This window comes from Pseudophryne corroboree, chromosome 2 (genome assembly GCF_028390025.1).
Source record: "Pseudophryne corroboree isolate aPseCor3 chromosome 2, aPseCor3.hap2, whole genome shotgun sequence".
Lineage (NCBI taxonomy): Eukaryota > Metazoa > Chordata > Amphibia > Anura > Myobatrachidae > Pseudophryne > Pseudophryne corroboree.
The window spans coordinates 760,160,377-760,184,790 of NC_086445.1; the positions used below are offsets into that span (position 1 = coordinate 760,160,377).

General features: G+C 48.4%; 1 protein-coding gene across 2 annotated transcripts in view; it reads left to right on the forward strand.

Annotated features, from left to right (window-relative positions):
* The first annotated feature begins 309 nt into the window (after nt 1-309).
* The window catches only part of KCNA3 (potassium voltage-gated channel subfamily A member 3), a 173,736-nt gene continuing 149,631 nt past the window's right edge, over nt 310-24,414 (forward strand). The window contains exon 1 of one of the 2 annotated variants that reach the window (XM_063955457.1): nt 310-3,675. In XM_063955457.1, coding sequence (XP_063811527.1) covers nt 624-2,210 — 1,587 coding nt within the window. In that variant the 5' untranslated portion in view covers nt 310-623 and the 3' untranslated portion in view covers nt 2,211-3,675. The remainder of the gene's footprint in view (nt 3,676-24,414) is intronic. The other variant, XM_063955458.1, reaches the window with a different exon arrangement.

Sequence of the window (24,414 nt, forward strand, 5' to 3'; positions counted from 1 at the left end):
CAGCACTGGGTTATTTTCCCGCACACAGCCAGACAGACGGTTCAAGTGCAAAATCCTCGGTGATTGTAATCTACAGACAAGGTTGTCACGATACAGGCTCCTTTGCACATACTGTACATATAGTTGGAATGTGTATTATGTTAGACCTGTAAGTCGACGCTAGTGACAAATAGCCATTCCATGCTAGGCGGCAGGTATACCCTGTGGTTCCCCGGCAGTGTCAAGGTACGTTGCTGCTCCTATAAGTCGCAGACACAGAACAACCGGACAGCGACTCGTCGCCTGCATGTATCCCAACACTGGCAACATAAGTGGGGAGAGCTCACCAGGCGCCCTGTCACTTCTGTCCCCTGGGCTCGCTGCTCGCTCTCTGTGGGCGGGACTCCGGCGTTGCTGCTGGGCTGGGAGGAGGGGCAGCTGGCAGAGCTATATAACTCAGCGCACACAGAGGCAGCCGGGATCCCTGGGCTGGGAGATAAGAGAGAGCTGCACGCCGGGCTGTCTGTCAGGGGGACAGCCACAGAGGAAGGAGGAAGAGCGGGGAGGGGACCCGGCGGCTCTGGCACTGGGCAGAAGGAGGAGGCCGCCGCTTCCCCTGCCCGCCCTCCTCTCACCTCACCTCTATGGACGAGCACCTCAGCCTCCTGCACTCGCCTCCGCCGTCCTCCACCAGACACCGAACAAACAGCAACATCGTGAATCCAGGTTATACGGACGGAGAGCAGGAGATCATGACCGTGGTCGCATGCGATAACATCCTGGAGGAGGCGGCCGCCCACCCGGGTCACCACTCCTCAGAGGCAGCGGCGTACGAGCAGGACGAGCACGAGTGCTGCGAGCGGGTGGTCATCAACATCTCCGGGCTGCGCTTCGAGACGCAGCTGAAAACTTTATCCCAGTTCCCGGACACGCTGCTGGGGGACCCGAAGAAAAGGATGCGCTATTTCGACCCTCTACGGAATGAATACTTCTTCGACAGGAACCGACCCAGCTTCGACGCCATTCTCTATTATTATCAGTCCGGGGGCCGGATCCGCAGACCGGTCAATGTGCCCATTGACATATTCTCCGAAGAGATCCGCTTCTACGAGCTGGGAGAGGAGGCGATGGAGAAGTTCCGGGAGGACGAGGGATTCATCAAGGAAGAGGAGCGCCCGCTGCCCACTAACGAGTTTCAGAGGCAGGTGTGGTTGCTCTTCGAATACCCGGAGAGCTCTGGTCCTGCACGGGGCATCGCCATCGTCTCTGTCCTGGTCATCCTTATCTCTATCGTCATCTTCTGCTTGGAAACTTTGCCGGAGTTCCGGGACGACAAGGAGTATAATGGCCCCATTCTGCCGCCGGTGAATGGCACCGGCCCGTACCTGAGCAGCTCCTTCACCGACCCCTTTTTCGTGGTGGAGACTCTTTGCATCATCTGGTTCTCTTTCGAACTGCTTGTCCGGTTCTTCGCGTGCCCCAGCAAGGCCACCTTCTCTAAGAACATCATGAACATCATCGACATAGTGGCAATCATACCTTATTTCATCACCCTTGGCACGGAGCTGGCGGAGCGGCAGGGCAATGGACAGCAGGCCATGTCCTTGGCCATACTCCGGGTTATCCGCCTTGTTAGGGTATTCCGCATATTTAAACTCTCCAGGCATTCCAAGGGGTTGCAGATACTAGGGCAGACTCTGAAGGCCAGCATGAGGGAGCTGGGGCTGCTCATATTTTTCCTCTTCATCGGGGTCATCCTTTTCTCCAGCGCGGTCTACTTTGCGGAGGCTGACGACCCGTCGTCGGGCTTTAACAGCATCCCCGATGCGTTCTGGTGGGCAGTGGTGACCATGACCACAGTGGGCTACGGAGACATGCACCCCGTAACGATAGGAGGGAAGATAGTCGGGTCCCTGTGCGCCATCGCTGGGGTGCTGACTATCGCCCTGCCGGTGCCGGTCATTGTCTCCAACTTCAACTACTTCTACCACAGGGAGACGGAGGGTGAGGAGCAGGCCCAGTACCTGCATGTGGGCAGCTGCCAGCACCTCTCCTCTAACGAGGACCTGAAGAAGACCCGCAGCAACTCCACGCTCAGTAAGTCGGAATACATGGTAATAGAGGAGGGGGTCAGTCCCGGCCCTTTCCAGCAGCCCGGCTTTAAGACGGCCAACTGCACCCCCAGCAACCCAAACTGTGCCACCACCAAGAAGATCTTCACTGACGTGTAACACGTGTCGGGATCTGGGATGTGTAAAACTCCGCTACAAGTGTCACCACCATCGGCATCAACCTGTCCCACTTTTTAGTGTTCATTTTCTGGGGAGGCGGCTGCGCCAATTGCCCGTGGGATCTGAGTGGTGCTGTGCCAGGAGGAGGGTACACTTTATATAGTTTGGAGACAGAAAGGGGTTAAAGTCGCTGGATCTTCTCTGCCCTCTGACAAAGTGCTGCTTTCAGTCTTCCCCAGGTGTCCTCATACATACAACACAGGAGCGAGCTGACAATACCGAAGCACATGGCATAGGATCGCCTGCCAGAACTTATGGCAAAGGGGGTTTTGCGAGTGATCTCTATTTGTACCTCTTACTATAAACCTCGATTTATAAAGCACATTTATTTATACTCTTCACATTTGGATTACTCTCATCAAACTTATTTTGTCGGCAAAAATCAATTTTTTGTAAAAAAAGTTCTGATTATCCTACCACGCTGTTAGTTTATTGACAACACTCAGTAGATCAAAACTGCAAGCAATTCTTTTTAATTAGGTTGCAGATAAAACAAAATAATTGTAAACTACTCCATTACTCCTGAACTGCAAAAAAAGTTGTACAATTAATGTAATAGTGCCAAGATTAGAAGCAGCTACATTGTGTCACACATGCAGCACGAGGATGTTGCTCAGCCCTGAACTGGGGAAGCTGTTGTTTTGTTACAGTCTACATGGCAGAAGAAGATTAAAGTGCTGGACTTGCTTTTCATCGGAAGTTACTAATTCTGACCCGAGTGATGCAGTTTCCATAGCAACATGGGTTTCCTGGGAAACCCAGTTGTCATGGCATCCCTGTTTCCATAGCAACCATCCAGATGGTTCCAATTTACAGAGACTCTGTTGCTGCTGTTGGGAAAACGCTCATAGAAAGTTAATCCCACCGAGATTTGAAAAATAGATATGAAAATGTGGAAATTACCTGCAAACTAGGAGATGGAGAGACAATATCCACGCTGTGAATGGCACACTAATGCTTCCAAGAAAATGAGAATGGTGTGTGTATATATATATATATATATATGTATATATATTTATATATATATATATATATATATGTGTGTGTGTGTGTGTGTGTGTATATATATATATATATATATATATATATATATACACATATATATAAAACCATAAGCAAATGCAGGTGATACAAAAGGAGAAATTAAGGTTCTTAAATGTGTCCCACTTGAAATGGACCCCACTGCCCTCACAATGGAAGTGTTTATCCATCCAAAATGAATTGTAGCATTACAAGAACAGCACTTTATAAGTGGAAACACATCAGCACTTACATGACTTTGTACAGCAAATAAACAAGCCTTATGAAGAAAAATAAGAGGGGCTGAAGGCAGCAACTCTCACTAGAATGCCAACCTGGTCTTGTCAGACCCCTTCATCACAGGGAGTGGCAGAAGGTAAGAGAGGTGAGCATTCTGATACATAATATTGTTTACTTCTAGTGTAATATGCTTTTATGTAACCTCAGAAAAATAATGTGATGACATTTTCATGTTACATTTTTTATAATTAGACTAGTGATGGTATCCCCACATAAAATTAAACTGGTGTCTTAAAACATCTTTTATTTAAAACATCAGTTAAGTAACCTTTTGTAATGCATACAGTGTTTGTACTTGTTTCATTCTTATTGACCCAAATGACCCTCTATGCCAACATTTATTATGAAGTGTCTCATGAACATTTATCTCTGTTCCACCTGCTGCAACAGAGATAATACTAGGTATACAACCGGATATTAGGTATAGTAAATACATTTCTTGTTTGTGTGAAAACAAACATGTCAATTGCATTCATGTTTACATTCTAGTAGGGGTATGCATTATGGTTTGCACTTCATTGATCCACTCTACTCTTCTGCACAGTGTGAAGATGCAATGAAGTGCAAAATTTGCCTTTATACACTTGAGATGTTATTTTGCCTCTTTTTTGTTCTCTTGTCATTATTATGTACTCAAAGATAGTGACTTTGTGGGTGTTCATAATTGTATTGGGCAGTTAGTAAAATTGGAGAGGATTGCAGTGTTCTCTGCACCTGATTCAGCCTATTTTCTGTAGATTAGTAAATGGAAAGCTAATTTGGAAGCATGACCTTTGTTTCCGAAAGACTGCAGAGCTTCTTAAGGGCACAAACCAGATGGATTTCAGTGTCTAGTCAGGGGTTGTGTTAAATCGGGTGTGAAGTAGAAATTCATGTGAAGCTCAGTACACACAGGGCTATTTATGCACATGTGTGTATGTCAAAAAGCTTAAACTGACAGAATACATGAATGACAACTAGCTGCTTTGTCCTCTGACTCTTTTGAGTTATTTAATCAGAATGTGTTAAAAAACAAAACAACTTAAAGACTGTTATTTGTAAAGTTGCTTTCATATGGAGGGAGATAAAGACAGAGGTAGGCAGACCTTAGACATGATTTTGTATAAGGACATACATTGCGCTCTGATAGGCAAATAAGTCAGTGTTTCAAGATGTGAACCAATCCTTATGGAATTCAACTATTCATCTTTAAGTGATGACTTCTTATTCTACATATTTTATGAAGTATAAATAAAATATCAGTTACCCAATGAGACTCCTCCAAATCTATCCGCTCCAAAACCTTGCCCAAACACAAAAAGCATTGTGCTGTATCAAATGACTCTCTATGCCATGAGTTTTAGCTTTTATTTCTGAGTAACATTTCTAAAAAAAAAATCAAATTAATGTAGATACTGATGGCATTGTTTACACCTGTTCACATATGAATGCAATTGTTACTGACATATAGATAAAATGCATTTTAAAATATTACCAAAATATTATAATAAGGCATATATCTTTTGGTTATTGTTTAGTGACCATGACAACAAAAGAAAGCCAAGATTCTAGAAAATATATAGAAGTGTGAATTAACTCAGCTGCATAAATGATACCTGTATTGGTATAAATGATGTGGAGAAAAACAAACAAGTGTAAAACAATGAAATATTTTTTATTGTTTCAGGGGGCAATATGTTACCTATGTTTAATAAATGTGTGTATATATATACATATATATATATATATATATATATATATGTATATTATATATATTTATTATATATAATATATATATATATATATACTGTATATATATATATATATATATATATATTGTACAGAATAATTCTGAACTTATGTAGTAGGCTGATTTATCTATCGCTGTATGGTTCCTCCATTGTAACATAATTGGCTGCCATAATGCACCTTATATTCTAATTACTATTTAAAAAAAAAAGAATACCTAGGGCATTTGATGTGTACTGTCGTGCTCAGCAAATGCCCTATATCCATATACAAGTACCCTGCATGATCAAGATTAAACATTTAAAAGCATTATACATTCCACAACTTTATCCCCACTTTTGGTCCACAACTTTATCCCCACTTTTGGGTAAATTTTCTAAGGTGGGAGGTTTTTTTTAGCAACCAATCAGATTTTATCTGTTATTTTCAAGAAGCAGCTAGATAAATGTTAAGTAGAATCCGATTGGTTGCTATGAGCAATATCACCAGTTCTAAAAAAAATCCCACCTTAGTAAATTTACCCCATTTGCATTTGTATATGGGTGTGGTATGAAAAGTTATTAAGAATGTTGACACCAGAATGTTGACAGATTCTGAATGTTGACATCAGGTGTTGATAAGCAAAATGTCGACATTCAGAAATGTTAAAATTGTTAAAACATCAACATTTTCATAATGTCCACATATAACATGACACCAAAATGTCGCCATACAGCTTTTTGCATATTTTTCCCTAACTCCTAACCCTAAACTTAAAACTAACCCTAAAAATAACACAAAAATGTACTAACAATATTCACTTAATATTTATTTATTATTTATTAACCATTTTCCTGGCATGGTCGCATCAGATGCGACCATGCCTGCAAGTGCTTTATCTGACCTGGTCGCACAGGATGCGACCATTCAGATAAACTGTGTTAGCAGTGGCAGGGAAGGGAAACTTCCCTTCGCTGCTGCTGTCAGGTCCCTCTGCCTCCCTGCACTCTCCCCTACTGATTACCGAGCTGCCTATCACTGCTGATCGGTCAGCACAGCAGGACCCCCCTCCCCCCCCCCCCCTCCAGCGGCTGCAGACAATAGCAGCCGCTGGGGAAATGTAAATGAACCCCTCCTAAGCCATCCCCAGACCCCATCCCCCGTATACCTGGATGCTGTCCCGGCATTCAAAATGAAAGCCGCGATGGTCGCGATGTTCCAATAGTCACGATGTTCAATTTCGATGTTTTGATGTTTGAAAATATATGTATTTAAAAAAATATATATATTTTTTATTTTTTTTACTAAAATCATTTTGGATAGGGTTAAATTCATGTTCTTCACCTAAATCACTCATACAAAAACCCGACAATTTCAGATCGTTTTTTGTGGAAAAAAATAGTCAGTTAAGTGGTTAACAGTTTGTTATATAGCACATCATATTCCGTTGTGCTTTAAAATTATAATAGTAATAGAACAAACTGGGCAAAAACAGACAGACATAGGGGGGCCTGCTCGCAAGCTTACAATCAATATTATAAAGACTAGGTGATTCATCGCGCCCTACGGGCGCTCTTCACACCGTCGTTAGGGGCTACGCCCCGTTAACCGGGTGTAGCGGGGGGAGAGGTGGGTATGGGGGTGGAGTGGGGGGGTGTCACGGGAGAGGGAGGTGGCGGTTTGCCGGTGTGGTGCATTTGGGGGGGGGGGGGGTTTGAGGGTGCAACGGTTGCAGGGGCAGGTGCTACAGGTAGGGGAGGGGTGGGGGTGCGGGAGCAGGGGTGCTGTGCGTAGGAGAGGGGCGGGGGTGCCATGGGTGGAGGGTTGGGAGCAGGGGTGATGTGGGTGTGGAAGGGCTGTGGGAGAAGCTGGTGTGGGAGTGCCGTGGATGGGGGAGGGGGGGTGCTGGGGGTGGAGGGACAGGTGCGGAGGGGGGGCAGGGGCTGGAGCAGTAGTGGTGCAGTTGGGTGGTGGGAGGCAGCTGCTGGGGTTCCGAGGGTTGGGGCGGTGGTGCGGGTGGGGGAGGGGTGGGTGCAGGAGGGGTGGGTGCAGGATGGGGCAGTCGCGGTGGTGGTGCGGGTTGGGTGAAGGGTGCAGCAGGGGGGAGAGGTGGGTGTGGGGGAGGGGCAGGGTTGCAGTGGGTGGGGGAGGGGCGGGGGGTGCTGCAGGTGTGGGAGCTACGGGTGGGGGCGTGAGTGCCGCGGGTTGGAGCAGATGTGGGGGATGCGTTAGGTGCCGCAGGGGGGGCCAGAGGGTGTTGGTGCTGTGGGTGGGGGAGGGGGCAGAGTGCCACGGGTGGTGCGGGTGTTGGTGCTGTGGGTGGGGGAGGGGGTGGAGTGCCACGGGTGGTGGGTGGATGCGGTGGGTGTCGCGGGTAGGTGGCGCAGGTGTTGGTGCTGCGGGTGGGAGTGCCGCGGGTGGGGGGCGAATGCGGTTGGTTGCCTCGGGTGTTGGTGCTACAGGTGGGGGAGGGGGCGGGAGTTCCACGGGCGGGTGGCGCGGGTGTTTGTGCTCTGGGTGGGGGAGGGGACGGGAGTGCCGCGGGTGGTGGGTGGATGCGGCGGGTGTTTGTGCTACGGGTGGGGGCGGGAGCAGTGGCGCCACAACGTGGGTGCGGGGGGTGCGGCCCGCACCCGGGTGTTACCCTCTGAGGGTTGACACCAAAGTGCCGGCTCCTGTCACAGTCCAGAAGCCAGCACTGCAGATTCAGCAGTGTCCGGGTGAAGGCCGTATGCCCCGACCTACAATGTGCCGAAAACGGGGGTCGGGACGCGGAGCCACGCCCCCTTCCGCGAAGCCACGCCCCCGTTTCACCCGCGACCGCGGGTAAGTGACGGGTGGATGCCGCGGGTGGGGGACAGATGCGGGTGGTTGCCGCGGGTGGGAGGGAGGGCGAGTTGTGCCGAAAACGGGGGTCGGGCCGCGGAGCCACGCCCCCTTTCTGTGAAGCCACACCCCCTTTTCACCCGCGACCGCGGGTAAGTGACGGGTGGATGTTGCGGGTGGGGGGCAGATGCGGGTGGTTGCCGTGGGTGGGAGGGTGGGCGAGTTGTGCCGAAAAGGGGGATCGGGACGCGGAGCCACGCCCCTTCCGCGAAGCCACGCCCCTTCCGTGAAGCCACGCCCCCTTTTCACCCACGACCGCGGGTAAGTGACGGGTGGTTGCTGCGGGTGGGAGAGGGAGCGAGAGCAGCTGCCAGTGCTCAGCATGTCCCCCTGAACTCTGCAGCAGCCGCTAGTCTGTGAGGCGGGTAGTGTGAGTTCCGCTCACAGTCAGCGGCTGCGGTGTCACCAGAGAGAGTGTACGGGGAGGAGGGAGACAGGGGACTGGGCGGAGATGGGGAGGGGACTGGGCAGAGATCGGGAGGGGACTGTTCCTGGCCAGATCTGTGCCTGTGACTCCGCCCAGCGTTACGAGCACAGAGTCACAGACTTGGGCAAATATATAGGAGATGTCAACATTTTAACCATATCGACATTTTTAAATGTCAATATTTTTCTTGTTGACCTAAGCGCCTTGAGTCCTATTGGAGAAAGAGCGCTATATAAATAAAATTATTATTATAATTATTACAGATGTGTCCCTGGTCATCTTAAACACTAGTCATGACTACCGCGACTTGTTTGCCGTGAATAGTGTGCCCGCAAATGTGCATGGGCACATGCGTATGCACCTGCTTCCATTGGACTTCATGGTGCGTACACACCTGTGAGGCTGCTGCAGCTAAACGCAAATACAATGCGGCTGCAAGCAAGACCCATTTGCGGGTAGGATGAGCAGGGACACATCTGTATGTCCATATTGACATTCTGACTGTTCACATTCAGAACCTGTCAACATTCTGACTGTTGTCATTCTGTCAACATTCAGACCAGATTTCTCTATATAGAAATACTCGTCTTAACACCCAACTGTTTAAGTTGACCCTCACTGCCTCAGGTCCTATCATTCTCTTGCTCAGACATTTCCATAAAATGTAAAATGATTGATTAAGCCCACCATTTGTGGTCTATGTTTTACTTAAGTAAACCAAAAGGGTATTTATTCTATACCCTACATATATAATTTAGCTTATCTGATTGAGTGTACCTAACACCTGTCTGATGTAGTTTTTAATGTTTTCTGCTGCCACCGCACTACTGTGAATGTGTGGTCTGCTGACCACACATGTTTGAGTGGTAAGTGTCAGGGAAGGATCCTATTGATCCCACTCCTGGTACAATTTGTGGAAAGTAGCCCATAGGCAACAATGGCTAACACCATCTTCAGATGCTATTAGCCACCATGCCAAGCTCTGGAATGCTTCTATTGCTGTAGAAAACAGGGGACTACAGTAGATACATTTATATGCAACAGATATATTTTTCAGATATGCAGCACACTGTATAAATATTTCATTAAAATTACACTGTTATAATAATTAGTGATGTGCACCGGAAATTTTTCGGGTTTTGTGTTTTGGCTTCGGATTCGGTTCTGCGGCCGTGTTTTGGATTCGGACGCGTTTTGGCAAAACCTCCCTGAAAATTTTTTGTCGGATTCGGATGTGTTTTGGATTCGGGTGTTTTTTTTTACAAAAAACCCTCAAAAACAGCTTAAATCATAGAATTTGGGGGTCATTTTGATCCCATAGTATTTATAACCTCAATAACCATAATTTCCACTCATTTTCAGTCTAATCTGAACACCTCACACGTCACAATATTATTTTTAGTCCTAAAATTTGCACCGAGGTCGCTGGATGACTAAGCTAAGCGACCCAAGTGGCCGACACAAACACCTGGCCCATCTAGGAGTGGCACTGCAGTGTCAGACAGGATGGCACTTCAAAAAAATAGTCCCCAAACAGCACATGATGCAAAGAAAAGAGGCGCAATGAGGTAGCTGTGTGACTAAGCTAAGCGATCCAAGTGGCCGACACAAACACCTGGCCCATCTAGGAGTGGCACTGCAGTGTCAGACAGGATGGCACTTCAAAAAAATAGTCCCAAAACAGCACATGATGCAAAGAAAAAAAGAGGCGCAATGAGGTAGCTGTGTGACTAAGCTAAGCGACCCAAGTGGCCGACACAAACACCTGGCCGATCTAGGAGTGGCACTGCAGTGTCAGACAGGATGGCACTTCAAAAAAATAGTCCCCAAACAGCAGTGGCGTCATGAGGCGGGTGCGGGGGGTGCGGCCCGCACCCAGGTGTCACCCTTCAGTGGGGTGACAGCAAATTGAGCCACACACTCGCACCTTTCTGCATCCCCATTCCCTGCTGCATGACACTGTCACACAGCACGGAACTGGCCGTGGCGGAGTCTTCCAGGCGGGGGGGTGATTTTCAGTCAGCGGGGCAGGGGAGACATTGGGGGTGCAATCGTATGGAGTCGGGGGGAGGGGGGAATGCGATCATAACTGTACCGTAGTGGAGTCTTCTTGTTGCAGGCGGGGGTGTAGGATTTTGAGTTGACGGGGGTACGATCGTAACTACATTGCTCTATTTGTCGTCTGACACCAAGCACAACAGTTACGATCGCACCCCCGTCAACTTAAAATCCGACACCCCCGCCTGCAACAAGAAGACTCCACTACGGTACAGTTATGACCCCCCCCACGCGGTACCCATGATCACGTCTTCATTGTGCACGTCCTGTGACGTCATCACGCCACCGCTCGGCCGCTTGCACTGCTGGGAGGGAGAAGTGGGAGGAGGTTAGAGCTGCGGTTGCTACAGGGAGCCTAGGGTCGGACCGGAGGACCTGCCTTGAAGTTGTTTGCGCACCTCAGGCTCATTCTCAACCTTCTGCTGTCACTCCCTGGCTGGCTGCAAGTCGTTTCCGCTGCCAGTTGATTGTGGATACTTCATTAATAAGTTAGTATTTACAGTAAAAAAATATTATACAGTCAATGAATTACATTTTTTTTTCCTGAAGTAAACATGGATTTTATTGAAATTAGTACCATTTGTTTGTACAAACAAATGGTTAATTTCAATAGAATCCAGTATTATTATTTTTTTTTAAAGTGTGTGTGTATGTATAATTACACTTTTTTTTTTTTACACATGCGACATGTAGATCACGTTATATACATTGCACCAGGTAGAGCATGTTATACACACTGCGCCAGGTAGAGCATGTTATACACACTGCGCCAGGTAGAGCATGTTACACACACTGCGCCAGGTAGAGCACGTTACACACAATGCGCCAGGTAGAGCACGTTATACACATTGCACCAGATAGAGCATGTTATACACACTGCGCCAGGTAGAGCACGTTACACACATTGCACCAGGTAGAGCATGTTACACACATTGCGCCAGATAGAGCACGTTTTAAACACATTGCACCAGGTAGAGCACGTTATACACATTGCGCCAGGTAGAGCACCTTATACACATTGCGCCAGGTAGAGCACCTTATACACATTGCGCCAGGTAGAGCACGTTATACCATTGCGCCAGGTAGAGCACGTTATACACAATGCGCCAGGTAGAGCACATTATACACATTGCACCAGGTAGAGCACGTTATACACATTGCACCAGGTAGAGCACGTTATACACATTGCGCCAGGTAGTGCACGTTATACCATTGCGCCAGGTAGAGCACGTTATACACATTGCACCAGGTAGAGCACATTATACACATTGCACCAGGTAGAGCATGTTATACACACTGCGCCAGGTAGAGCACGTTACACACATTGCAGCAGGTAGAGCACGTTATACACATTGCACCAGGTACAGCACGTTACACATATTGCGCCAGATAGAGCACGTTTTATACACATTGCACCAGGTAGAGCACTTACACACATTGCACCAGGTATTGCACGTTATACACACTGCGCCAGGTAGAGCACGTTATACACATTGCAGCAGGTAGAGCACGTTATACACATTGCGCCAGGTAGAGCACGTTATACACATTGCGCCAGGTAGAGCACGTTACACACATTGCACCAGGTAGAGCACGTTATACACATTGCGCCAGGTAGAGCACGTTATACACATTGCGCCAGGTAGAGCACGTTATACACATTGCGCCAGGTAGAGCACGTTATACACATTGCGCCAGGTAGAGCACGTTACACACATTGCTCCACGTAGAGCACGGAATATATATACGGGAATTATGATTTACAAGTAAAACTAGTACAAAACCATTACTACGGGTTCTGTGTGGTGTGATACGGAAGGAGGTCCATGGGGGTGACACCCTGAGTTACCATACCGGGTGACACCAACCCTAGTGACGCCTCTGCCAAACAGCACATGATGCAAAGAAAAAAAGAGGCGCAATGAGGTAGCTGTGTGCCTAAGCTAAGCGACCCAAGTGGCCGACACAAACACCTGGCCCATCTAGGAGTGGCACTGCAGTGTCAGACAGGATGGCAGATTTAAAAATAGTCCCCAAACAGCACATGATGCAAAGAAAAAAAGAGGTGCACCAAGGTCGCTGGATGGCTAAGCTAAGCGACACAAGTGGCCGACACAAACACCTGGCCCATCCAGGAATGGCACTGCAGTGTCAGACAGGATGGCACTTCCAAAAATAGTCCCCAAACAGCACATGATGCAAAGAAAAATGAAAGAAAAAAGAGGTTCAAGATGGAATTGTCCTTGGGCCCTCCCACCCACCCTTATGTTGTATAAACAGGACATGCACACTTTAACAATCCCATAATTTCAGCGACAGGGTCTGCCACACGACTGTGACTGAAATGACTGGTTGGTTTGGACCCCCACCAAAAAAAGAAGCAATCAATCTCTCCTTGCACAAACTGGCTCTACAGAGGCAAGATGTCCACCTCCTCCTCTTCCTCCGATTCCTCACCCCTTTCACTGTGTACATCCCCCTCCTCACAGATTATTAATTCGTCCCCACTGGAATCCACCATCTCAGGTCCCTGTGTACTTTCAGGAGGCAATTGCTGATGAATGTCTCCACGAAGGAATTTATTATAATTCATTTTGATGAACATCATCTTCTCCACATTTTCTGGAAGTAACCTTGTACGCCGATTGCTGACAAGGTGAGCGGCTGCACTAAACACTCTTTCGGAGTACACACTGGAGGGGGGGCAACTTAGGTAAAATAAAGCCAGTTTGTGCAAGGGTCTCCAAATTGCCTCTTTTTCCTGCCAGTATATGTACGGACTGTCTGACGTGCCTACTTGGATGCGGTCACTCATATAATCCTCCACCATTCTTTCAATGGTGACAGAATCATATGCAGTGACAGTAGACGACATGTCAGTAATCGTTGGCAGGTCCTTCAGTCCGGACCAGATGTCAGCACTCACTCCAGACTGCCCTGCATCACCGCCAGCGGGTGGGCTCGGAATTCTTAGCCTTTTCCTCGCACCCCCAGTTGTGGGAGAATGTGAAGGAGGAGCAGTTGACGGGTCACGTTCCGCTTGACTTGACAATTTTCTCACCAGCAGGTCTTTGAACCTCTGCAGGCTTGTGTCTGCCGGAAAGAGAGATACAACGTAGGTTTTAAATCTAGGATCGAGCACGGTGGCCAAAATGTAGTGCTCTGATTTCAACAGATTGACCACCCGTAAATCCTGGTTAAGCGAATTAAGGGCTCCATCCACAAGTCCCACATGCCTAGCCGAATCGCTCTGTTTTAGCTCCTCCTTCAATGTCTCCAGCTTCTTCTGCAAAAGCCTGATGAGGGGAATGACCTGACTCAGGCTGGCAGTGTCTGAACTGACTTCACGTGTGGCAAGTTCAAAGGGTTGCAGAACCTTGCACAACGTTGAAATCATTCTCCACTGCGCTTGAGTCAGGTGCATTCCCCCTCCTTTGCCTATATCGTAGGCAGATGTATAGGCTTGAATGGCCTTTTGCTGCTCCTCCATCCTCTGAAGCATATAGAGGGTTGAATTCCACCTCGTTACCACCTCTTACTTCAGATGATGGCAGGGCAGGTTCAGGACTGTTTGCTGGTGCTCCAGTCTTCGGCACGCGGTGGCTGAATGCCGAAAGTGGCCCGCAATTCTTCGGTCCACTGACAGCATCTCTTGCACGCCCCTGTCATTTTTTAAATAATTCTGCACGACCAAATTCAATGTATGTGCAAAACATGGGACGTGCTGGAATTTGCCCAGATGTAATACACGCACAGTATTGGTGGCGTTGTCCGATGTCACAAATCCCCAGGAGAGTCCAATTGGGGTAAGCCATTCTGCGATGATGTTCCTCCGTTTCTGTAAGAGGATGTCAGCTGTGTGCCTCTTATGGAAAGCGGTGATACAAAGCGTAGCCTGCCTAGGAACGAGTTGGCGTTTGCGAGATGCTGCTACTGGTGCCGCCGCTGCTGTTCTTGCTGTGGGAGGCAATACATCTACCCAGTGGGCTGTCACAGTCATATAGTCCTGAGTCTGCCCTGCTCCACTTGTCCACATGTCTGTGGTTAAGTGGACATTGGGTACAACTGCATTTTTTAGGACACTGGTGACTCTTTTTCTGAGGTCTGTGTACATTTTCGGTATCGCCTGCCTAGAGAAATGGAACCTAGATGGTATTTGGTACCGGGGACACAGTACTAGTGATGAGCACCGGAAATTTTTCGGGTTTTGTGTTTTGGTTTTGGGTTCGGTTTCGCGGCCGTGTTTTGGGTTCGAACGCGTTTTGGCAAAACCTCACCGAATTTTTTTTGTCGGATTCGGGTGTGTTTTGGATTCGGGTGTTTTTTTCAAAAAACCCTAAAAAACAGCTTAAATCATAAAATTTGGGGGTCATTTTGATCCCAAAGTATTATTAACCTCAATAACCATAATTTCCACTCATTTTCAGTCTATTCTGAACACCTCACAATATTATTTTTAGTCCTAAAATTTGCACCGAGGTCGCTGGATGACTAAGCTCAGCGACCTAAGTGGCCGACACAAACACCTGGCCCGTCTAGGAGTGGCACTGCAGTGTCACGCAGGATGGCCCTTCAAAAAACTACTCCCCAAACAGCACATGACGCAAAGAAGAAAAAAAAGAGGCGCAATGAGGTAGCTGTGTGACTAAGATAAGCGACCCTAGTGGCCGACACAAACACCTGGCCCATCTAGGAGTGGCACTGCAGTGTCACGCAGGATGGCCCTTCCAAAAAACACCCCCCAAACAGCACATGACGCAAAGAAAAAAAGAGGCGCAATGAGGTAACTGTGTGACTAAGATAAGCGACCCTAGTGGCCGACACAAACATCTGGCCCATCTAGGAGTGGCACTGCAGTGTCACGCAGGATGGCCCTTCCAAAAAACACCCCCCAAACAGCACATGATGCAAAGAAAAAAAGAGGCGCAATGAGGTAGCTGTGTGACTAAGATAAGCGACCCAAGTGGCCGACACAAACACCTGGCCCATCTAGGAGTGGCACTGCAGTGTCACGCAGGATGGCCCTTCCAAAAAACACCCCCCAAACAGCACACGACGCAAAGAAAAAAAGAGGCGCAATGAGGTAGCTGTGTGACTAAGATAAGCGACCCAAGTGGCCGATACAAACACCTGGCCCATCTAGGAGTGGCACTGCAGTGTCACGCAGGATGGCCCTTCCAAAAACTACTCCCCAAACAGCACAGGACGCAAAGAAAAATGAAAGAAAAAAGAGCTGCAAGATGGAATTGTCCTTGGGCCTTCCCACCCACCCTTATGTTGTATAAACAGGACATGCACACTTTAACCAACCCATCATTTTAGTGACAGGGTCTGCCACACGACTGTGACTGAAATGACGGGTTGGTTTGGACCCCCACCAAAAAAGAAGCAATTAATCTCTCCTTGCACAAACTGGCTCTACAAAGGCAAGATGTCCACCTCATCATCATCCTCCGATATATCACTGTGTACATCCCCCTCCTCACAGATTATCAATTCGCCCCCACTGGAATCCACCATCTCAGCTCCCTGTGTACTTTGTGGAGGCAATTGCTGCTGGTCAATGTCTCCACGGAGGAATTGATTATAATTAATTTTAATGAACATCATCTTCTCCACATTTTCTGGATGTAACCTCGTACGCCGATTGCTGACAAGGTGAGCGGCGGCACTAAACACTCTTTCGGAGTACACACTTGTGGGAGGGCAACTTAGGTAGAATAAAGCCAGTTTGTGCAAGGGCCTCCAAATTGCCTCTTTTTCCTGCCAGTATATGTACGGACTGTCTGACGTGCCTACTTGGATGCGGTCACTCATATAATCCTCCACCATTCTTTCAATGGGGAGAGAATCATATGCAGTGACAGTAGACGACATGTCCGTAATCGTTGTCAGGTCCTTCAGTACGGACCAGATGTCAGCATCAGCAGTCGCTCCAGACTGCCCTGCATCACCGCCAGCGGGTGGGCTCGGAATTCTGAGCCTTTTCCTCGCACCCCCAGTTGCGGGAGAATGTGAAGGAGGAGATGTTGACAGGTCGCGTTCCGCTTGACTTGACAATTTTGTCACCAGCAGTTCTTTGAACCCCAGCAGACTTGTGTCTGCCGGAAAGAGAGATCCAAGGTAGGTTTTAAATCTAGGATCGAGCACGGTGGACAAAATGTAGTGCTCTGATTTCAACAGATTGACCACCCGTGAATCCTTGTTAAGCGAATTAAGGGCTCCATCCACAAGTCCCACATGCCTAGCGGAATCGCTCTGTTAGCTCCTCCTTCAATGTCTCCAGCTTCTTCTGCAAAAGCCTGATAAGGGGAATGACCTGACTCAGGCTGGCAGTGTCTGAACTGACTTCACGTGTGGCAAGTTCAAAAGGTTGCAGAACCTTGCACAACGTTGAAATCATTCTCCACTGCGCTTGAGACAGGTGCATTCTACCTCCTATATCGTGCTCAGTTGTATAGGCTTGAATGGCCTTTTGCTGGTCCTCCAACCTCTGAAGCATATAGAGGGTTGAATTCCACCTCGTTACCACTTCTTGCTTCAGAAGATGGCAGGGCAGGTTCAGGCGTTTTTGGTGGTGCTCCAGTCTTCTGTACGTGGTGCCTGTACGCCGAAAGTGTCCCGCAATTCTTCTGGCCACCGACAGCATCTCTTGCACGCCCCTCTCGTTTTTTAAATAATTCTGCACCACCAAATTCAAGGTATGTGCAAAACATGGGACGTGCTGGAATTTGCCCAGATTTAATGCACACACAATATTGCTGGCGTTGTCCGATGCCACAAATCCACAGGAGAGTCCAATTGGGGTAAGCCATTCTGCGATGATCTTCCGCAATTCTTCGGGCCACAAACAGCATCTCTTGCACGCCCCTGTCGTTTTTTAAATAATTCTGCACCACCAAATTCAAGGTATGTGCAAAACATGGGACGTGCTGGAATTTGCCCAGATGTAATGCACGCACAATATTGCTGGCGTTGTCCGATGTCACAAATCCCCAGGAGAGTCCAATTGGGGTAAGCCATTCTGCGATGATCTTCCTCAGAGGTTTTTAGCTGTGTGCGTATTCTGGAAAGCGGTGATACAAAGTGTAGCCTGCCTAGGAAAGAGTTGGCGTTTGCGAGATGCTTGTCACGATCCGGGTATCTGGACGCCATTTCTTACCCATCAGATGCCTCCTAAGGCTGGCTCAGCGCTCCAGGACCGGATCCCATCTGTTATCCTAATGTTCACATTCCTGCATCCTCTCCTGTCTCTCTGAGACGCTGTCACAGTAACGCCTTATTACATCTGGCATGGTGTCTCCCGCGGCCTCCGCCGCCGTCCCTGAGCTTCTGCATGCAGAGTGTCAGAGTGGCGATTACGTCAGCCGCGGCCTCCGCTGTGTCCGCGTGGTTGGATGTGCACTTGTCAGCCTGGCGTCTCCTGTCTCCAGTGGCCGGCGCCGCCATTACTGTTTTCATTACCACATGGATTACAAACCAAACTTCCCTCCAAGTGTCTGCATGGGCGCAGCCATCTTGGATTCTGTCAGCTGATCATTTCCTCCAATCTGTTGTCAGTATTGTTAATCTGCATAATTGCCTAGCCAATCCCTTCCTTGCTGCAGGTATAAATACACTGTGCCTGAGCAAGGAAGGCGTCAGTGCTTTGGTTGTCAAACCTAGTTCCTGTTTGTCTCTCTCCTGTGATTGTCTTCCAGGTTCCAGCTCCTGTCTCAAGACTTCCACCATAGAGACCCGCACCAGCATTCCACCTGCGGTGTAGCCTGACTCTCCAATCCATTGTGGATTCATCTGTTTCCAGCTACAACATTACCTGCTTCCAGCTCAGCTTCCAGCAGAGTACAGCTTCCCTTAAAGGGCCGGTGTCCTTTCTACACTTTACCACTCTCCACCGGTATTATTATTTCTCCGCTCTCAAGTTCTACATTTCAGTTCATATTTCATCGCTCCCAAGTTCATTTATTATTTAACTGGTTCCAGCCAGTATCCACTCCGTGCTAACAACAGTCTGGTTCCAGCCAGTATCCACAGCAGCTGTTTTACCCTCAGCAACCCAGCTTTTCCTGGAACACCAGCTGGCACAATCCTGGGTTATCTCCATTGCTACAGTCGGGCCTGGTAAGGACTTTCCATCTAGAAGATCATAAGAACTATCTCACACTACCAGTGCCCTGTGGCTCCTGCCATCCTGTAGTACCCAGGAACTGTATTTATTATTTGCTGACTTTTACGTTTTCTTTTACTGCTGCTGTGTTGCGGAGTTGTCATAATAAACATCATTGACTTTTATCTAAGTTGTCGTGGTCACGCCTTCGGGCAGTTATTATTCATGTTACTTACATGTCCAGGGGTCTGATACAACCTCCCAGGTTCCGGTACATCTCAGCCCCTACAACTGAGGCTGCCTCCCGTCAGCTCAGGCCCTCAGTTGTGACAGTAAGCACTGACCTAATGAATCCAGCCGGAGACCAGGATCAAGCGGCCAGGCCGATGCAAGAACTGGCAGCCCGACTAGAACATCAGGAGGCTGCACAGGGCCACATCATCCGCTGTCTCCAGGATCTCTCTACTCGGCTGGATGGGATTCAGACAACTCTCCGTGGATCAGGCGCATCTGGTGCGTCAACCACAGTGACTCCAGCTATAACCCCACCCACCTTACCCATTTCTGCTCCACGTCTTCATCTTCCAACGCCAGCAAAATTTGACGGATCTCCAAGATTCTGCAGGGGATTTCTCAACCAGTGTGAGATTCAGTTTGAGCTACAACCTGGCAATTTTCCCAGTGACCGTACAAAAATTGCCTACATCATCTCTCTTCTCAGTGGCTCCGCCCTTGACTGGGCATCACCGTTATGGGAGAGGTCCGACACCCTGCTATCTTCTTACACTGCATTCGTGTCAACATTCAGGCGCATCTTCGACGAGCCAGGCCGGGTAACCTCAGCTTCATCCGAGATTCTCCGTTTACGCCAGGGGTCACGTACTGTAGGACAATATCTGATACAGTTCCAGATCCTGGCATCCGAACTGGCATGGAACGACGAGGCCCTGTATGCTGCATTCTGGCATGGCTTATCTGAGCTTATTAAAGATGAGTTAGCTACCAGAGACTTACCTTCTAAGTTAGATGAGCTAATCTCACTCTGCACGAAAGTTGATTTACGTTTCAGAGAGAGAGCCACTGAGCGTGGAAGATCATCTGCTCCAAAATCTTCTGCTCCTCCTCCTCGTCAACTGTCACCATCTAAAGATGAGCCCATGCAAATTGGCCGTTCCCGTTTAACTCCTGCTGAGCGCCGAAGACGTCTCTCTGAGTCTCTTTGTCTTTACTGTGCAGCTCCGTCTCACACCATCAATGCCTGTCCCGAACGTCCGGGAAAACTCCAAACCCTAGCTCGCCCAGGAGAGGGCCGGCTAGGAGTAATGATCTCCTCTCCATCTCCTCATGATTGTAATCTCCCAGTCTCGCTTCAAGTTGCTCAACGTTATCGGAACGTCATTGCTCTCCTTGATTCCGGAGCAGCTGGGAACTTTATTACTGAAGCCTATGTTAAACGGTGGTCCCTACCCACCGAGAGACTTCCTTCCTCCTTTTCCTTAACTGCCGTGGATGGCAGTAAAATTTTTGATACTGTTATTGCTCTAAGGACTCTACCAGTTCGTCTGAGAGTGGGAGTTCTTCATTCCGAACTTATTTCACTTTTAGTGATTCCAAGAGCCACACATCCTGTGGTCCTGGGCCTTCCATGGCTCCGTCTTCACAATCCTACAATTGATTGGACGACTACGCAAATCCTGGCATGGGGTTCCTCCTGTGCAGAGACATGTTTGTTTAAAGTATTGCCTGTCTGTTCTTCCTCCCCCAGGTCGTCTGATGTTCCACCTCCTCCATATCAAGATTTCACGGATGTGTTCAGTAAAGCTTCTGCTGATATCCTTCCTCCTCATAGAGAATGGGACTGCCCGATTGATCTCGTTCCAGGGAAGGTTCCACCTCGAGGCCGAACTTATCCGTTGTCTCTGCCTGAGACGCATTCTATGGAGGAATACATTAAAGAGAACCTAGCAAAGGGGTTCATTCGACCTTCTTCTTCCCCAGCCGGCGCAGGCTTCTTTTTTGTAAAAAAGAAAGATGGTGGTCTGCGGCCGTGCATCGACTACAGAGGTTTGAACGACATTACCATCAAGAACCGTTATCCTTTACCCCTGATTACTGAGCTCTTTGACAGAGTTAGCGGAGCTACCATCTTTACAAAGCTGGACTTGCGAGGTGCATACAATCTCATCCGGATCCGTGAGGGTGACGAGTGGAAGACCGCCTTTAACACCCGTGACGGACATTATGAGTACCTCGTCATGCCCTTCGGATTGAGCAATGCTCCAGCTGTCTTCCAGCATTTTGTCAATGAGATTTTCAGAGACATTCTATACCGTCATGTCGTGGTCTATCTAGACGATATCCTCATTTTTGCCAACGATTTAGAGGAACATCGTTTTTGGGTTAAAGAGGTTCTGTCCCGTCTCCGTGTCAATCATCTCTATTGCAAATTAGAAAAATGCATCTTTGAAGTCAAGTCCATTCCGTTTCTAGGGTACATTGTGTCCGGTTCCGGACTAGAGATGGATCCTGAGAAACTACAAGCAATTCAGAATTGGCCGGTACCCTTAACCCTCAAAGGGGTCCAGAGGTTCTTAGGGTTCGCCAATTATTACCGAAAGTTTATACGAGACTTTTCCACCATTGTGGCGCCTATTACTGCTTTCACCAAGAAGGGTGCTAACCCATCCAAGTGGTCTGAAGAAGCCATGCAAGCTTTTCATCTTTTAAAACAGAGGTTCATCTCTGCGCCTGTCCTGAAACAGCCTGACATCGACTCTCCTTTCATCCTAGAGGTGGATGCCTCCTCCGTTGGAGTAGGAGCGGTGTTATCTCAGAGGGCTAAAGATGGCCATTTACATCCTTGCAGTTTCTTCTCCCGGAAGTTCTCCCCAGCTGAGCGCAACTATGCCATTGGCGACCAGGAGTTGCTAGCCATCAAGCTCGCTCTAGAAGAGTGGAGGTATCTGTTGGAGGGAGCTTCTCATTTAATCACCATACTTACAGACCACAAGAACCTTTTATACCTGAAGGGCGCACAATGTCTCAACCCTCGTCAGGCCAGATGGGCACTTTTCTTTTCCAGGTTCGACTTTAAACTCCAGTTCTGTCCGGGCTCTCAGAATCGCAAGGCCGATGCCCTTTCCCGCTCATGGGAGCAAGAAAATGAGTCAGAGTCTTCAGACAAGCATCCTATTATAAATCCGTTGGCATTCTCCACGGTAGGGATGGACTCTACGCCCCCATCAGGGAAAAGTTTTGTAAAGCCGATGCTAAGGAAGAAGCTCATGCATTGGGCCCATGCTTCCCGTTTTGCCGGACATACAGGTATCCAAAAAACCCTGGAGTTTATCTCTAGGTCCTATTGGTGGCCAACTCTGAAAAAGGACGTCTTGGAGTTTATTGCATCTTGCCCAAAGTGTGCCCAACATAAAGTATCCCGCCAGTCGCCTGCGGGGCAACTGGTTCCACTATCCGTTCCCCGTCGACCATGGACCCACTTGTCGATGGATTTCATTACAGACTTACCCATGTGCAACAAGTTCAATACCATCTGGGTGGTAGTTGACCGGTTCACCAAGATGGCACACTTCATTCCTCTCACCGGTCTTCCGTCAGCTTCCAAGTTGGCTCAAGTATTCATACAAGAGATCTTCCGACTCCACGGTCTTCCTGAAGAAATTATCTCAGATCGAGGAGTTCAATTCACAGCCAAATTCTGGCGAAGTTTATGTCAAGTCCTCCAAGTCAAGCTAAAGTTTTCCACGGCTTACCATCCTCAGACCAATGGTCAAACCGAGAGGGTGAATCAGGACTTGGAGGCCTTCCTCCGCATCTATGTGTCCTCCTCTCAAGATGACTGGGTTCAATTACTTCCCTGGGCCGAGTTCTGTCATAACAACCAGTATCATTCTTCATCTGCTTCAACACCATTCTTCACTAACTTTGGATTCCACCCTAAAGTTCCTGTGTTCCAACCGCTTCCAGCAACTTCTGTTCCCGCAGTGGATATCACCTTGCATCAGTTTGCCAATATCTGGAAGAGCGTACGATCAGCTCTGCTCAAGGCATCGTTCAGGTACAAGAAGTTTGCGGATAAGAAGCGTCGAGCAGTTCCTGCTCTCAAGGTGGGTGATCGGGTATGGTTATCCACGAAGAATTTGAGGTTAAGAGTTCCCAGTATGAAGTTTGCACCTCGCTATATCGGTCCTTTCAAGATTGAACAAGTCATCAATCCTGTTGCTTACAGACTCCAGTTGCCTCCCTTCTTAAAAATACCCAGGACATTCCATGTTTCCCTGTTGAAACCGCTGATCTTGAATCGGTTTCATTCCTCACTTCCTCCAACTCCGAAAGTCCAAACTCAACGAGGCGTTGAGTATGAAGTGGCCAAGATCCTGGACTCACGTCACCGTTACGGTCAACTACAATATCTTATTGACTGGAAGGGTTATGGTCCTGAGGAACGTTCATGGACCAATGCTTCTGATGTCCATGCTCCTGCCTTGGTCCGGAGATTCCATTCCAAGTTTCCTCAAAAGCCAAAGAAGTGTCCTGGGGCCACTCCTAAAGGGGGGGTGCTGTCACGATCCGGGTATCTGGACGCCATTTCTTACCCATCAGATGCCTCCTAAGGCTGGCTCAGCGCTCCAGGACCGGATCCCATCTGTTATCCTAATGTTCACATTCCTGCATCCTCTCCTGTCTCTCTGAGACGCTGTCACAGTAACGCCTTATTACATCTGGCATGGTGTCTCCCGCGGCCTCCGCCGCCGTCCCTGAGCTTCTGCATGCAGAGTGTCAGAGTGGCGATTACGTCAGCCGCGGCCTCCGCTGTGTCCGCGTGGTTGGATGTGCACTTGTCAGCCTGGCGTCTCCTGTCTCCAGTGGCCGGCGCCGCCATTACTGTTTTCATTACCACATGGATTACAAACCAAACTTCCCTCCAAGTGTCTGCATGGGCGCAGCCATCTTGGATTCTGTCAGCTGATCATTTCCTCCAATCTGTTGTCAGTATTGTTAATCTGCATAATTGCCTAGCCAATCCCTTCCTTGCTGCAGGTATAAATACACTGTGCCTGAGCAAGGAAGGCGTCAGTGCTTTGGTTGTCAAACCTAGTTCCTGTTTGTCTCTCTCCTGTGATTGTCTTCCAGGTTCCAGCTCCTGTCTCAAGACTTCCACCATAGAGACCCGCACCAGCATTCCACCTGCGGTGTAGCCTGACTCTCCAATCCATTGTGGATTCATCTGTTTCCAGCTACAACATTACCTGCTTCCAGCTCAGCTTCCAGCAGAGTACAGCTTCCCTTAAAGGGCCGGTGTCCTTTCTACACTTTACCACTCTCCACCGGTATTATTATTTCTCCGCTCTCAAGTTCTACATTTCAGTTCATATTTCATCGCTCCCAAGTTCATTTATTATTTAACTGGTTCCAGCCAGTATCCACTCCGTGCTAACAACAGTCTGGTTCCAGCCAGTATCCACAGCAGCTGTTTTACCCTCAGCAACCCAGCTTTTCCTGGAACACCAGCTGGCACAATCCTGGGTTATCTCCATTGCTACAGTCGGGCCTGGTAAGGACTTTCCATCTAGAAGATCATAAGAACTATCTCACACTACCAGTGCCCTGTGGCTCCTGCC